The sequence below is a fragment of the Anopheles maculipalpis genome, chromosome 2RL, assembly GCF_943734695.1.
Source record: "Anopheles maculipalpis chromosome 2RL, idAnoMacuDA_375_x, whole genome shotgun sequence".
In the NCBI taxonomy this organism is placed as follows: domain Eukaryota; kingdom Metazoa; phylum Arthropoda; class Insecta; order Diptera; family Culicidae; genus Anopheles; species Anopheles maculipalpis.
In genome coordinates, this window is record NC_064871.1 from 12,173,073 (window position 1) to 12,187,787 (window position 14,715).

General features: G+C 43.1%; 3 protein-coding genes across 4 annotated transcripts in view; 2 read left to right on the top strand and 1 right to left on the bottom strand.

The window, feature by feature from the left end:
• The window catches only part of LOC126560096 (uncharacterized), a 428,080-nt gene that overhangs the window by 369,570 nt on the left and 43,795 nt on the right, over window positions 1-14,715 (top strand). The window lies entirely within an intron of this gene.
• LOC126557104 (V-type proton ATPase 116 kDa subunit a 1-like) overlaps window positions 1-14,715 on the top strand; it is a 263,661-nt gene that overhangs the window by 66,375 nt on the left and 182,571 nt on the right. The gene's annotated exons all lie outside the window — the stretch shown is intronic.
• LOC126557476 (forkhead box protein O) overlaps window positions 9,537-14,715 on the bottom strand; it is a 48,677-nt gene continuing 43,498 nt past the window's right edge. The window contains exons 3-9 of one of the 2 annotated variants that reach the window (XM_050213268.1): window positions 13,952-14,174; window positions 13,792-13,876; window positions 12,832-13,089; window positions 12,084-12,261; window positions 10,038-10,218; window positions 9,844-9,950; window positions 9,537-9,758 (exon numbers count right to left, since the gene is read on the bottom strand). In XM_050213268.1, the coding sequence (XP_050069225.1) occupies window positions 9,537-9,758; window positions 9,844-9,950; window positions 10,038-10,218; window positions 12,084-12,261; window positions 12,832-13,089; window positions 13,792-13,876; window positions 13,952-14,174 (1,254 nt within the window). Of the gene's footprint in view, window positions 9,759-9,843; window positions 9,951-10,037; window positions 10,219-12,083; window positions 12,262-12,831; window positions 13,090-13,791; window positions 14,175-14,715 lie in introns of both variants that reach the window. The other variant, XM_050213267.1, reaches the window with a different exon arrangement.

Consider the following 14,715-nt stretch of genomic DNA (forward strand, 5'->3'; position numbering starts at 1 on the left):
ATTTAAACTCCGGTCCTGCCATGTGAAGATCGGTGTCGCTATCGCCTCTCCACAGTGCTGCTTATGAGGCTTTGAGTATTAGTAATAGCATTATGCTTGGACTCCAACGAACATATAATTACTACGCATACAGTGGCTGCCGCAGTTGATGTCTATCCCTAAAACAAAAATGACTTATTTCATATCACAAAACGATCCTAAGTATCAATCCCTCTGTTTAACCCTTACTGCTGTTTTATTTTATGCACAAAATACAGCATTAACAACCCAAATCTGTTGCTCGAATCCATGCCATTCCTTTGTGAGCCGTGCTAAAAGCAACCGAAACGGCAATCGGCAGATCGGTCCGGAATTTCCAAGGCATATAAAACTTTACTACTTTGCTCGCGGCCGTTTCACCAGCAGCTAGTTTCACTATCCGCAAGACATTATGCTTATGAGCGGAATATGTCAACCGGAAAAGAATGGCTGTCTTTATAGGCCCGCTCGCCCATTGCAAACGACTCCGATAGGCGCCAATCCTTTTCAACTAGCCCCGGCATACCCCTGGTACAACCCAAACAGGACCGAGACAGTGAGGATGATTGGAAAATAAAAATGTGCAAAGGGCATTCTAAATCATACATCAACGAATTTTGGGGGGGTATTACCATTTGGTCTCGTTTTAGCACCACACACAGAGAAGTCGGTTATCCTCTTGAGCGAATTCGATCGTGCCCCAAAACAGTTTGTGTGTATACGTCAGCAGTGAAGCGTTTTATTGAATAAAAAGTGATTTAAAACTTTTCTTTCTTTGCTCTATATGGTGACGACAGCCGGCAGGAGGCCCTAAATCTAGTCCTCCCGCAAAAAAAGTTCGACTTTTTATTGACTTCGCTATCAGTCAGTCGTTTCTTCGTCCGTCCGTTTCTTTCCTGGTGCTAGAATTGTCCTCCGGTTAGGATTAGAAGAACGAGCTCATATCTCAAGGATGATTCCACAGTGTATGTGTGTTTGTCCTTGAGAAGAATTTTCACTGTCACACCGGTACACCGGAGATCAAGTGAAAATTTGAATTTGAAATTCCATTTTTTGTTTTACGTTGGTGGGAGCAACTTACAAAATTATTCTTCAAAAGCCTGCGGCCATCGGGCAATGGCGCGTTTCGGTGTGGAACGTCTCTCCATAAAGTGAAGCAAGTTTTGTCGACTAATTTGATAAATGCTTCCGCTTACCGGTGACAGATTGTCCTCCTTGCGGTGATTTAATTATTTCTGTACCGACTTATCACGACCGTCCACACCAAATGGCGCTGGTAAGGCGAATGTGTCACAAACAATTCGTGGTTGGGAGGAAAATGAAAAACCACTTGCTGCTTAGCTTTTTTTTCCCTCACTGCTTGTTTGCCCATCTTGAAAGAAAGTACTCTTCTGGCCTGTGGGGTTTATTAGCCAGTGCGCAGAGTTTGACGTTTTGCATACAAATTGACGACGGTCCTCGGTTCTGGGGCGTTCTGGAGGATGGAAGGACCGGATGGAAGAGATGAAAAAGAATTTCATAAAAATCCCACGACCTTCTCTCTCGTATTAACGAGCATGATTAGGGAGGGAAAACAGAAGAAGCAGCGGCTATATACCGACCAAACCGGGAACGGTGATGATTGTTCACGTTATGTCAATCAAATTATTCCATTATTTCTTGCCCTGTCGATGGCGTCTTCTGTCTTCTCGCTGCAAAAATCCGAAGCACTTGTAACGCGGGGTGTAACAAAAAAGGCAAGGAATTAATTTAACGTCCAATTTGGTAGATGAATTGATCGTTTTGATGTACATTTTGCGAAGCCATTTAGCACCGATCGTACGCTCTAAAGTGTGCATGTAAAGAGCCGCGCTAATACCATCACTGTCAGTTGTTTGCGTTGATATGATTTGTGTTTTAATGTTGTGCTTCTTTTAAAAGGTTCCGTTTTGATGGGCTCGATTAGAATGTGGCAAAAAGATTTGTTGCTATAGAAAATAACGATAACAAATACAATTAAGTTGCAATTACTTTCAAGAGTAAATAAAGTAGGTAATGTTTTGTGATGTTTGATGTCGATTTAAGGTACCGCAAATTTCCACAAGCACCTCAAAAATTCGTTCAAGTGATTACCGTACGCATTCAACATCGATTGCTTGTCGGAGGCTCTGATCCGTAAAACAACCCGACTCGGAAACAGAGTATCAGTTGACGACCCCAATCTCAAGGAGTTCTGCTACCATGGTTCAAAGTGATACTTCCAATAGTCCTCTATGGGTACTAGTCCTGGACTATGCTGACGGAGGACACCAATGCACTCGCCATTTCCGAACGACGGATACTGAGGACGGGATCTTTGCTGGCGGGCAGATATCCTGACGGTAGTCAAGGCAGAAAAGATATGATAGTTGGAGCCAGTGACCCGTTCGGCGTCACTGACGAGCAATGCGTGCTCGTTAACCGTGGATGCCGTGGGACTGCAGCCCTAGACCAAGTTACCCGGAAACGGATCGACGGCCTGTCCATATCATCAAGACGTGTTATAAGAATCTGTTAACATCTGAACATCTGAAGGATGAAGCAAAGTAACAAGGAATAAAGTGACACTCGCCACTCCTCGGAGGCGTCTTCAACATATCTGTTGGATACTTAACACGCCAGGAGATAGGCAATTCGCTTTACACGAACTAACGCCATCTATGCGTAAAAGTAGAAACTACCATCACCATAGTTGAAATACTAAATGAATTAAGTGACACAAAATTTATACATCACTAACGAAGCACGGCGGCTCATGGTCGCTCGACTAGGAGGAAATCGATAGAATAAATGAAAGAGAGTTTAGAGAAGAATCTTCAGCTAAGACTCTTGGAGTAGAACTCATTTCGTATCCCGAGTCTGCCGTGTTCTGAAATCTTACCAAGGTCCTTGGCGAAGTCGAAGTAAGTCACTGCAGAGCCCTACAATATCATTAGAATAACGCCAAACTACATTAACTCGTTTAGTATTATAATTTACCTTATATTACGGGATGTAGTGACGTTGGGGTTTGCTGTCTCCGTACAAGCGACACTTAAAACCTGGTCTATTCTACTTTTAAAAGGTCCTGAGATGTTTTACCAATGTACCACAATGTCACCTTCAGGAGCAGTATGCGATACAATATTCATTAAACTATTCAAAATTTACTCCTTTCTGCTCAAACACTCCAGGACTTTTTTGTGTTTATTGTATCATCTGACATCATCATCACGTTAAGCCTTCTTATATGGTCCGTGCTATAAATTTTCGGACATTCAAAGTAATAGCCCTTTTCACATTCGCGTTAATAGCAATCGAGCTATACAACTCATTTATGATATTCTGACGTTGTACCAAGTACATACATACAGCTTTGTGTTGTATTTTAATAATATGCATATTGCACCTAGTGAAACATATCAATAAACCATGACCAATTTCATTGCGTACGATCACTTTCATCACAAGAAGCGCAAGAACATGAACCATGCAGCATAGTAAAACTCTCTGTTCTGTGAATTTTTCAGCACTTGTCATCGCCCATCTGAGCTTAGGCTGGGAAACCGTGTACGAAACGTTCCTTTACTGCTTTTGCGTAATGGTAAAGTTCGTTATTGTACCCACTTAACGGTTGACTTATTGCTTCTATGGGGGAGGAGCGAAAAAAAAAAACGGAAACGGTTCAGCTTTATCTTGTTGTGGTCGCCTGTCTGTGATCATTTCATGCTTCATCTTGTGCACAGTAGAGAGAAGAAGAAAAGAATTCTCGGCAAAGAACGGGTTGTGGCGTCGATTTGCGATGGGTTGGTGGTATCGTAAAGTTTACGACCATGATTTTATCGGTGAGCAAATTTAAAATGAATAAAAAACCGTGGTAGATGGCGATGCACTAGGTGCTTTGAGTGAAATAAAACGGATCGGAAAGATGCTGTGTGTGTGCCACCGTGTCCGGTTGCTGTTCGTCGGTGGGTCAACGGTTCAAACGGTTTGTGATCAATGAAAAAAAGGCAAGGTGTTAAGCTTTTTTTCCTTTCTTGTCGACAAAGAATGGTTCTGAATTGATTCGTACCTTAAGCCGTTGTCCGTAGAAAAGCAACAAAAAAAAAACACACACACACACACAAAATCTCCCAGAACATGTGCGATATTAACCCCCGGGGCCAAGCATTTTCTCCCCCAGTGGGGGGAACAAAAACATTGAAAGCTGTTGTCACCAAACAGAGACTGCTACGACACTTTCACAACACGCGGTAAAAATCGTTTCTGACACAAATTTTGCCACTAAGCATAAGCAGAGATCGGCTTATATGGAAGAATAAAAATGGCAAGTGCTTGTTGAAGTTCGTAGCTCAAGAAACAGAAGAGAGTGGAAAAAATCCCCTGAAACAGATCCATCTTTGCAGGATGGATATTATAGCGTGCTTACAACATACTCAACTCTTATTCCGTTGTTTTCATCCGCCGTTTTTTTTGTGTTGCTGTCCTCGCTTGATTCAACCATTACTCGCATCCTTTTATGTCCTTTTGTTTTTTGGGGTGGGTGGAAAGGGCAGGCTATACTGCTTCCTTTCTCACTTTTTTTTTAGATGCTGTGTATATCCCTTGAACGTTTCCCACGTTGCCAGCAGCAACTGCTGCTTGCTGTCAGATCTCGATAAAATGAAAGAATGTGCGCGATCCTTTTCCAACCACTAGGGATACATAGTCCTTTTGATTTCCCGATTCCAAAGAAAGGGTGAAGTAGGATGAGAGACAAATAGATAACAAAACTGGGGGAAGGGAGTGAGCAGTGAATTATACGCTTTTACTGCCGAAAAGAAGGAAGGAAGTCGTGAACTTTTTTGTTGCAAATTGCGTGTACTTGGTTGGGAAGTGAAAATGGGAAAGAAATGGATTTATGGAGATAAAATGTTGGAAAAATATTTTCCTAGAAAGCTGCTGGACTTCTTCAAGTAATGTATCAATTTTGTGATTTATTTGAAGATACAAAATCACACACAAAAATGGGCTTTTTAGCTAAAAACATGAATTGTTTTCATATAAATATTAAGTCATATTTCAAAATGGAATACAAATTGGAAATTATAGCAATATCTGTTGAAATGTCTGTTCAACAAAACAAACAATCACTTGTTGCTTTCTAGAACTGCCGGGGGGAAAAAAAACCGGCCAAACACAAACACACAAATATGTACCCTTCCTGTAAAACAAACACCGACCCACAACCACAATGCGGAAGGACACAGAAAAAAGAAGTCAGAGAAAAATGCTGGAAAAAGCCGTTATCGCGCTAAAAACAATCTGTAAACAAACACTTATTTTGTTGGCATGTCGTGTATCTTCCTTTTTTCCTCCCCCTCTTCATTCATTTCCACACGCGCATTTCCCACATTCCAACCGTCAACCCTATCAGCCAAAGTGATCTGAGAGATGGATGACGATGGGATGGTTCAACAAAAGCGCAACAAGTAGTAGTAGTAGTAGCATCAAACACAGGGCTACTGCTGGTTCAGTGTGTAAAACAGGACCCCTTTTTTCATGCCCCACACAAAACGAAAAAAAGGGAAGGAGAGCGAGGGAGGGAACTGACATTTTGATTACCTCATTCGCGTTGCATTCGTGGTGCAACAAATGGGTTAATTTGGGTATGCAAAAATTTGTGGTGGAGGGAAGGTTTTTGATTGGTGTGCCACCACCGCCGTCGATTGCCAAAAAGTGTGCTAGTGTGGTGTGTCGTCATGAATAAATTGGTAGGGGTTTGTGTTTATTTTTACGGCAAGTTCATTCATCGGCGGTTTTCGGTAGTTTCGAGAGGTGGGAGGATTTGAATGAGGGTGGTTTGCAGTTGCAATTTGGAGGTGTACGCGTGTGTACCCGTAACATTAATTTTAGAAGCACAGAATTTTCACTAAGAAATTATGTTGCTTGCAGAGCATGTCAAGTTGGATATGATTTGTGATATTAACCCCACTAGGGAGCTCTAAGTATATAAACCTTTGGGGAGTAAATTAAGAACCTTTTTAAAGAGTAGCTAAAACATTCAAAAATGATCTTCTTTAAACTTTAAAGGAAATAAGCGTACATTTCAAATGGTACATTGTGGCGTAAACTTCTTTTTACAGTGCTTTTCTCCGGGCGCTCATTTAAGGAAACAGCGGTTTGATTGCCCCCCCCCCCCCCTCCATGTGTGCTGTTGCCGAATTCTACCCAGTACTGTTTAATTAAAATATCAAAGTACTTCAGCTGCGTTACCCATCCGGATAAAGAAGCACCTGAAGCGATGCTCCATTTTGCACGTAATTGAGTCTTTTTTAATTAATCTCTTTAGCACATTGAAGCACACACACACACACACCCTGGGCAAACGCATATAAAAATAGCACGTCGTGCTAATGCCGGAAAAGTGGCGCACACACACACACACACACACACACACACACATGTGATACTAGAAGACCACATAAGGCGCACAAATCAAAGCAACGAGGGCTCACCTTTCAAAGCATCCAGCAGAAATATAAAGAATTATCTCACATTCGGTAAGCAAAAAGCAGGATCGGCGAGGGAAGCATTATTACCGGCAGCGTAATTTGGTTTCGGCGTCTTAAGATGTGTAAAAAGAAAAGAAACCGAGCCGAAAATTGTGGGGCCACATTCTGAAAGCATCAGCAGGTTGTTCCGGCCGTATATGATGCGGAAGAAAGTAGATTATTCAAAGTGACAGGGAATCGCCTTTTGCGCAACGGTTTCGCCGGGGCAACGTGCTTTTCCCACCTGACACACAGAGGCAGAGGGAGCGCCGCATTCGAATGATGCTCTTGATGTTTGCACGAACATCTTCTCGGAACTAGGGTACCAGAAGGCACTTGTTTTAAATTCAATTGGCTTCTCGGTAACGTTGCTCAAGTAATACGTAAGCTGTGTAGCTGGGTAAGTTATTTTTCTACTGGCGATTGGGACTTTGGAGGGACAGGGCATGTTGAGCGGTACCGAAGAAATGTGTAGCTTTGTGACAGAGATTATGGACTTAGACTTTGCTGGAAGTAAACTGGAATTATACATTAGCCTCCAACAAATAAACGAAAGAAAAAATGTTTAAGTGATGCTCAAGGCAAATGTTGTAAAAACTAATCTCTTTTAAGACTAAACTTCTAACTAAAGACTAACTAATATTTTAAGAAATATAATGTATATTGAAAATGTCAATAACTTTCCGGAAGAGAGTTTTGTCATAAGAATTTCATCGATTGAGATTGAACATTATGCACAATTCATGCGATAGAAGATTGAAATGTAAAAATGAGTAAAGCGTTTCAAAATTCGAAGCTTACGCTAAACTAATCGATTACAATTGAATCCTTTTTATTTACTAAGTAACACCTAGTTTAGTGCTTTCAAAGCTGAGGATTTACTTCTGAGACCTTAGACCCAAGATGAGTTTTAACATGCAAAACTTTACTTCTACACGCTAGTCCTGAATTAGAAGCGTTAATTTACGTCCAAGTCTTGTATTATGCATAAAGATGCACATCATGTTCGGTTAGATGGAGCGAAACGAATTCTTGTTGGAAAATTCATATCACAACACATACATAAGAAAAAAAAAAACTAGAAACCAACGACAAGAAAAAATACTCCACAATTTTGTTCGCAACACACACACACACACACACACTTTATCCAACGAGACGGCACCGTATGCTGCTTTCTTAGCACCTCAATTACTACAACCCATGGCACAAGTCCTTCCATGCCATCCAGTTGGTGCCAAGAAGCAAAGCATGGGTTTGATGAAACATAATTTCTTGCATAATTTATACTAATCGCCAATCCGTATCCTTCCAGTTGACTTGGCTCACGAGCTTGGCTGACTTCATCGTGCCATTACCACCACACAGTGAGAAGCTGAAAAGATCAATCAGCGCGCAGCGGGCGGGAAAACCTGCGGCCTGGAAACCTGGTGTGTTTCCTTGTTCGATGCGCTTTCACTACTACCGCCCGCTGCTGGTTGGTAATGAGATGCCGGGCGCGTCGGATGACTCGCAGCCACGAGCGAGTGTCGGTTCCGGACTTTTGGCAGTTTTTGACGCTTCCAGGAAGATTGCCGGCTTGCCATCGTTCATCTTGTTCGCCGCGCTTGACTGGCGCTTTTACTCGCGCCACCGAAGGACATTCGATCATCTTGACGTTGGTTGGCGGTGAGTGGAAAGATTTAGTTGTGTTTAGCCTGCCAACACATAATTAAAGAGCAAATTGGAGCTTTGAGAGTAGTGGTTGCTGCCGGTAGCGGCCGAGAAAACCGCAAACACCCGGCTAGCTGGTCCGTAACCACGAAATGCACGTGCTGTACCGATGGACGATTTTCATTTCCGTGCGGTGTTAGAGCTTGTAAAGTGCTGAAACACATCATTACGAGGGAAAAAGGGCAAGCAGGGGCAAGGTCGATTGGATGATAGGCAGCATAAGTTACAGCTCAATCAACTTTTCACACCGTCTGACCGTCATCAAGACGTCGACCACGTGCGTCAGTCGGAGATTGGATTGGACTTTTCCTTCCTAAACTGTTCTTTCCACGTCAAAAAAAAAAAAAAAGGAGAATTCCTGCGGAAGCACCAAACTAACGAAACAATCTCGACGACCAAATCTTCAACCAGAGTACACGCACCCTTTTGGCACTCGTAATGTTTCGGAACAGAGACGACCAAGAAACAGGGAGCACAAACTACTCTCCCGACGCCAGAAAGTCAATCAGCAAATTATGCCTTAACTTTTACCTTCCTTCACCATAGTTGAGGTTATCATTCGCTGGGGTCGAAGAGGAAGTATAGGAGGGAAGAAAAAATACTTCACAAGAGGACGCAACAACTCATAGCAGAAAACTTGTTCGTAACTTCTTTCTGACAGTTTTAGTGTCCCGCAGGGTATGTTGGATGCACTGTCCGGGTTCGTCCGGGTGTAACGAAGACACTCCAATAGTAGAAAGTGAGCACACACGCATGTAGTTTTACAAGAGCAACTTTTGCGTGAGTGTGTCGTACAGGCTGACCTTTGCTGACTTGTGCTACGAATTAATACCACCAGAGCATGGTTGCATCAATTTGGAAGATTTTAGGACGTGAAGAAGCACTTTTTTCGTGTATGTTCTATGTGAGAAAAAGAGATAAATCACGGTGCAACTACGTTCATGTCAACAGACATTTTTACGTCGCTACCGCTAGCGTGACTCGAGCGATAGTTTTTGGTCCAAGATTAATCAGCGCCATGTCTAAAATAGTGTCCACATCGTAAAATGGAACACTGTAAAGTGTAACCTTCGGTTTAAAAAAAAATATTAAATTCACCCTTTTTTGGGGATTTCAAACTGAGGATTACAGCTATAAAGTACTAAACTTAATCAAGTAAGTAAATAATGTCCGCTTACCTCACAGCACTGGGGGGCACAGGTCGTTGAGGAAAAGCGATCGGTATCACTGCACACACCTGGGACACGGGAACAAACGGTCCTGCACACGGCACCTTTAGTGCACCCAGGACGGTGGCGTTACGCTCGTTCTGGCCGCGTACTGGCCGTGGTTGTGGGCGGCCGTCTGCTGGTTCGGGCTCGGTGCGGTCATCGCACTGATCCCGGACGACGAGTCGGACGAGTTGGAATTGTTCGGTGCCGCATAGTTGTTGTGGATCGAGAGCGGCAGGTTCGAGAAATCTAGCGATCCCTCCAAGCTAAGCTCGTGCTTTAGCACCTGAAAATGACGAATTGCATGGCATACGGTGAGCGTAACGAACCGATATACGACAGATCGGGTCGGGGTCATCGACAAAACTTACCTCATCCACACACGGAAACGATTCCACGTTGATGTTGATGTCGTCGATGTTTGTTTGGCTGTTTAAAGCTTCCATCACTTGACCCATTAGCGTCTGCGGTGTTGGATCTGTAATGTAGGGAAGCAACGATATTACCGATTAGCTAAAGTATGGACACACACACACGCGCGCGCTCGATTCTTCCCCCTCCTTACTCTTACCTTGCTGCTGTGGCGGTGGCGCTATCAATCCGCAGATCGTATTTGGCGTTAGCGGAGGACTAGACGAGGGCGTTCTTTGTATTACGCGAGATCCAATTAGCATGGCGTAGTCAGGTGACGGTTCGCTGTGCGGATATGAGGGCGACATGCCAGTTCCGGACGCCGGCGAGATGCTCTGCGGAGTGTGCGGGAAGTGTGATTAGACGACGGCATTAGTGTTTCGAACGCGTTATTAGCGTGATATGATGAATCGGTTACCCCCGCTGCCGGACTGCAGTTCGGGCTACACGTGTGCAGGGGAATAGTTACACTTAATGTTCGAGCATGTTTGTCATATTTTGCATTGACTAGCCAGCTGGATAAATAATCGATCCCTACACCCTAGACGCGAGTTCGTGCGTTTACTTACAACCGTCTGGGTAAACTATTTTCAAGGTGAAAAAAATGGCAATTGTGTTTTCCCTTGGTGTTTATCATTACGTCTAGGGGGTCTTTGATACGCCAAATTTTTCATACTGATTTGAAAATTTTCGGGTTCTATCCCGATTGAAGCATTGTTTGCAAATCTTTGGCCACAGGCAAGTCAACAGCAGCTGGTTCTGTATACACACAAAAGCGAGAAAAGATTGTAGCACATGTTCTTTTATTTGTTCAAGTTTTATACTATACTGGAAACCCCCAGTTTTTGGAATATTCTAGACAACCTCACGGTATATCTAGGAAACGCGCTATTTTTATTTATAGAACATGGCTAAGGGGTATTGCTGTGTTGTCACATGTGTGATTACAATGTTATGTAACAAGCGGCGAACTAAATTAGATGCATTTACTAATGACTAAACTTCGTATGCCGCATTATGTTGCCATTGTTGGTAACAATGCCCTTTAATTGATGGATGTTCATTTAAAAAAAAAATTGATAGTGTATAAAATTGTCTATTAAATTTAAATTCATAGGTCGTTTATTTCCTGTTTTAAATGGAATTTTAACACTTACAGAAAACAACCCTTCCTTACTAGTGTTTCTAGTTATACATCTCCTCATCAACATGGCCTTATGTCGAAGCGTTCCTCCTAGTTCAACATCATTTCTCTCATTTCACCTCGGCTCATCCATGTTCGTAAACATGTTCGTTGGACGTCATATTTACTGTTTATACTGACTTTCAAGGAGCATCCGACAGTATGTGTATCACTAGACCATATACTAGCCAAACTGGAGAGACTCGGTTTGGAAAGTCTGATCTATTCGTTGATTTATCGTGTGTCCCTCAGGGATTTGGATTTTATCCTCGAAAAAGCTAACCGTATGTTGGGCCTCATCACACGTTCGATGCTCGAATATGCTTGCGCAATTTGGTCACCTGCTGGGGTGACGGCGACATAGCTAGAGACATACACTTCACTTCCCTTCTTCTATGATCCTCTTCTTAGAGCGCTAGTAGCTTTTAAAAACTCTCAGTTTCTATTTGACTACCAGGTCCCGGTGTCACATTTTCGTTCTTCGTGCTTTCTCTTCGTTATCTTTTCTTTAATGTGATTTTTAAGATACAATGCTAAGCCTTCAATGCAGACATTTGTTAATAAAGATATAAAAAAAAAATAAATTAATAGCATAATTATTGCCAAGCAGTAAAGTATATTTCACAAAAGAAATTCGATATATTGTACAACATCAGTACGATTTAATTTCAAATTTTACCAGCAAGATCCAATCAACAACACTTGCTTAATGCATCTGCATCCCAAGAAGCACAAATGCAGCACAAGTCTATAAAAATCGTGGCAAATAACTGCGGTAACACACCTGAAGAAACCCCCGTTGCCGACAGCAACATACAAAATCGTGTTCCATATTCCTTTCGTCCTGGCGTACCGTCGAGGTGCCAAAGCGGTGAAGACTTAGTTCCGCTTAGAGGATTGAGCTTGTTTGTCGGATGATTTCCAACCGATTCCGAACTGTCGTTCAGCAATTTTGCACACAATGGGACACATTTATATGGGGCGGGGGAAATAGCCTGGACAGTTGGAGTGACTTACCTCACGAGCATTATTCTGTAGCATGCAGGTACAATGTTGTATGCGATGAATCGGGCACTGATTCTGTTGCTGCGGGAGACCGTAGGACGGGGCTACTGAGGCCATCAGCGAGTACGGCTGGGGTGGTTGGTACGGTGGCGGTGGCGGCTGATTGTGCATCGCCGTCGACTGGGTGAATCTGCTCCAGTACAGTGGCCCATTGGTTGGAAAGAAGGAAAGCAAAGAAATACCCATTGATAATGGTGACTTCCGGGGGCGTATGGAACTGTTATGGATAGGATGGGTGATGAGAAAGGGATAGGAGGTATCGATTTGAACGGGAAATCACTTCCGGGGATCGGATTAGGTGCCGGGAGGTACAGTGCAAAATGGAGAAAGATCGGTGTAATAATAGGCGATAAGACGGACAAATGCTATCAAGCTCTCTACACGATGAGGTTGCAACAAGATCGCAACACGTTACGGGAAAGAGAATACTGGTGTGCGACTAAACAACATTAACTAGCATAAAAAGAGAGAGAGAGAGAGAAAAGCATGCACATAACGGAACGGATGTGTCTATCAATCAGGGAACTCGAACTATCGTCCAATGCATAGTGTCCTGCAGCCTTTGAGCAAAGAACGGACCATTTTTTAACGCTTTAAGAGATGAAGGTTTTTTTAAATTGCAATATAGGTGATAAGAGCAACAAAAGAAGATGTTTGCCGTTCGGTTCGGCAAAGGTTGGATTGATGAAACCATACTGACCCTTTGAAGAAATCGTTCTGCTGCAGTGTCAGCTCGTCTGCCAACGAACCGGCCAGCTGATCGAGCGCACCGATATCTAGCTCCAGCTCGTCACCCTGTCCCTGGTCGGTGTTGTCGGCCAGGTCGGCCACATCTACCGGCGTGTAGTTCCACACGTTATCGACGCCCACGATCGATTGGATCGGGCTTAACCTACCGCATGAGCTCGCGTTCGACGAGGCACGCTGTCGGAAGTCGGGCGACAGCTGGAAGTTACCGCTGGTGGATCGTTGCATTATTGTTTCGCAGGTTCGTTTATCGTATCATCAATGTGGCGGACGCGCACAGAGAGAGCAGATTATGGTGGGAGGCAAAGGTGTAGCGAATGTAAAAAACATCCGGAAAATTGTTAAAGTAATGAAAAGAAAACGATAAAGAAAACGAAATATAAAATAAGAATGTAGAACATTATAAAATTAACTATAAAAATATAATAAAATATATATCAAACAATTGCAAAACACAAAAAAATTGTTCTCAAAAGTTGAGTAACAAGAGTTAACAAGAGAAATTATACTTTTCATGAATTTTAAGAATAAGTTTGCTAATGATTGAGTAGTATAGACATTGAAAAAGTTAAAAATTTACTAGAATCACCAAATAATTTGTAAGAAAATTACGCTATCAAGTGAGCAACTACGCATACTTTCATACATAAAAAGCAAGAAATGCTACATGATAAATATATGCATTAAAAGAACAATGTTTGAGAATGCTATCTAAAAAGAAATACGTTCTACACAGATTTAATACTACTTCAGGTAACATTTTCTTGCAGTGTAAAAATTGTGAAACTAGCTAGTAAAAAGTAACTAAACTACTTATAAGAAAAACTAGCAAAGAAAAACATTACAACATCTAACCGGCTATTACCGGATCGCTGAACCCCCTAACATTGGTCAGGGCAGCTTAGGGCCATACCTATGCAACGGACTCTCTGGAAACAGATCTAATCCTTCACTAACACTACTGCTCGGTGACGGTGTAGCATCGTTGAGCGGGTTGGCTGTTGGAAAAGAAGCACGAAGAATTTCAAAACTGCTGGACAACAGTCGACCACCGCCGCCACACGCATACTTACTGGCCAGACCGAGGGCAGCCTGCTGCCGTATCGCTTCGACGCGCTTTTTCGCCCGACCCCGGCGCTTCTCGTACTTGGAAGTTTCCATCGAGGCGGCCCGCCGGCGTACCGATTTGCCCGGCTTAGCGTCCGGGTTCAGCATCCACCAGGACGATTTGCCCGTACCCTCGTTCTGTACTCGCATGAAGCGATTGTGCAGCGATAAATTGTGCCGGATCGAATTCTGCAAAAAAAGAAAAAGTGTAAGGAAAAAAGCACGAAATTAGACGCAAAAGAATTATACAAACACATACACACGTGAGGAAAAACGTGCTCAAAGAAAGGAACGCATAAAGACAGTGCCACCCAAAAACAGAAGGGTAGTAGTTTCAACCCTGGGAAAAGCACAGCAGGACGCAACGGAATCGAAATGTTGAACAGAGCAGAAAACAAAAATTCGTACGAAAAGCGACGAACGAAAATTTATTGCACCCGAGGAAGGAAATAAATTTTAGTCAAATAATTGATGGTCAACTGGCGCGCCTTGGTCAGGCGGCGGAATGCCCCGGAAGCCTGCGCATCGTGCTGCTCAATTACACACACACACAGCGGCGGCAGAACGGGGGGACTCAAAGGTTCAAATTTGCACCCCGTTTCGTTTGAGGTCCTCGAAAGGTGACGGTTCCTTTCGGGTGAAATCTCCGACAATCCAGTCCGAATCGCCTTTTCCCATCTTTTCCAACGTTTCTAACCAGGAGTCTACTGCAGACTTCAAATCGTTCGAT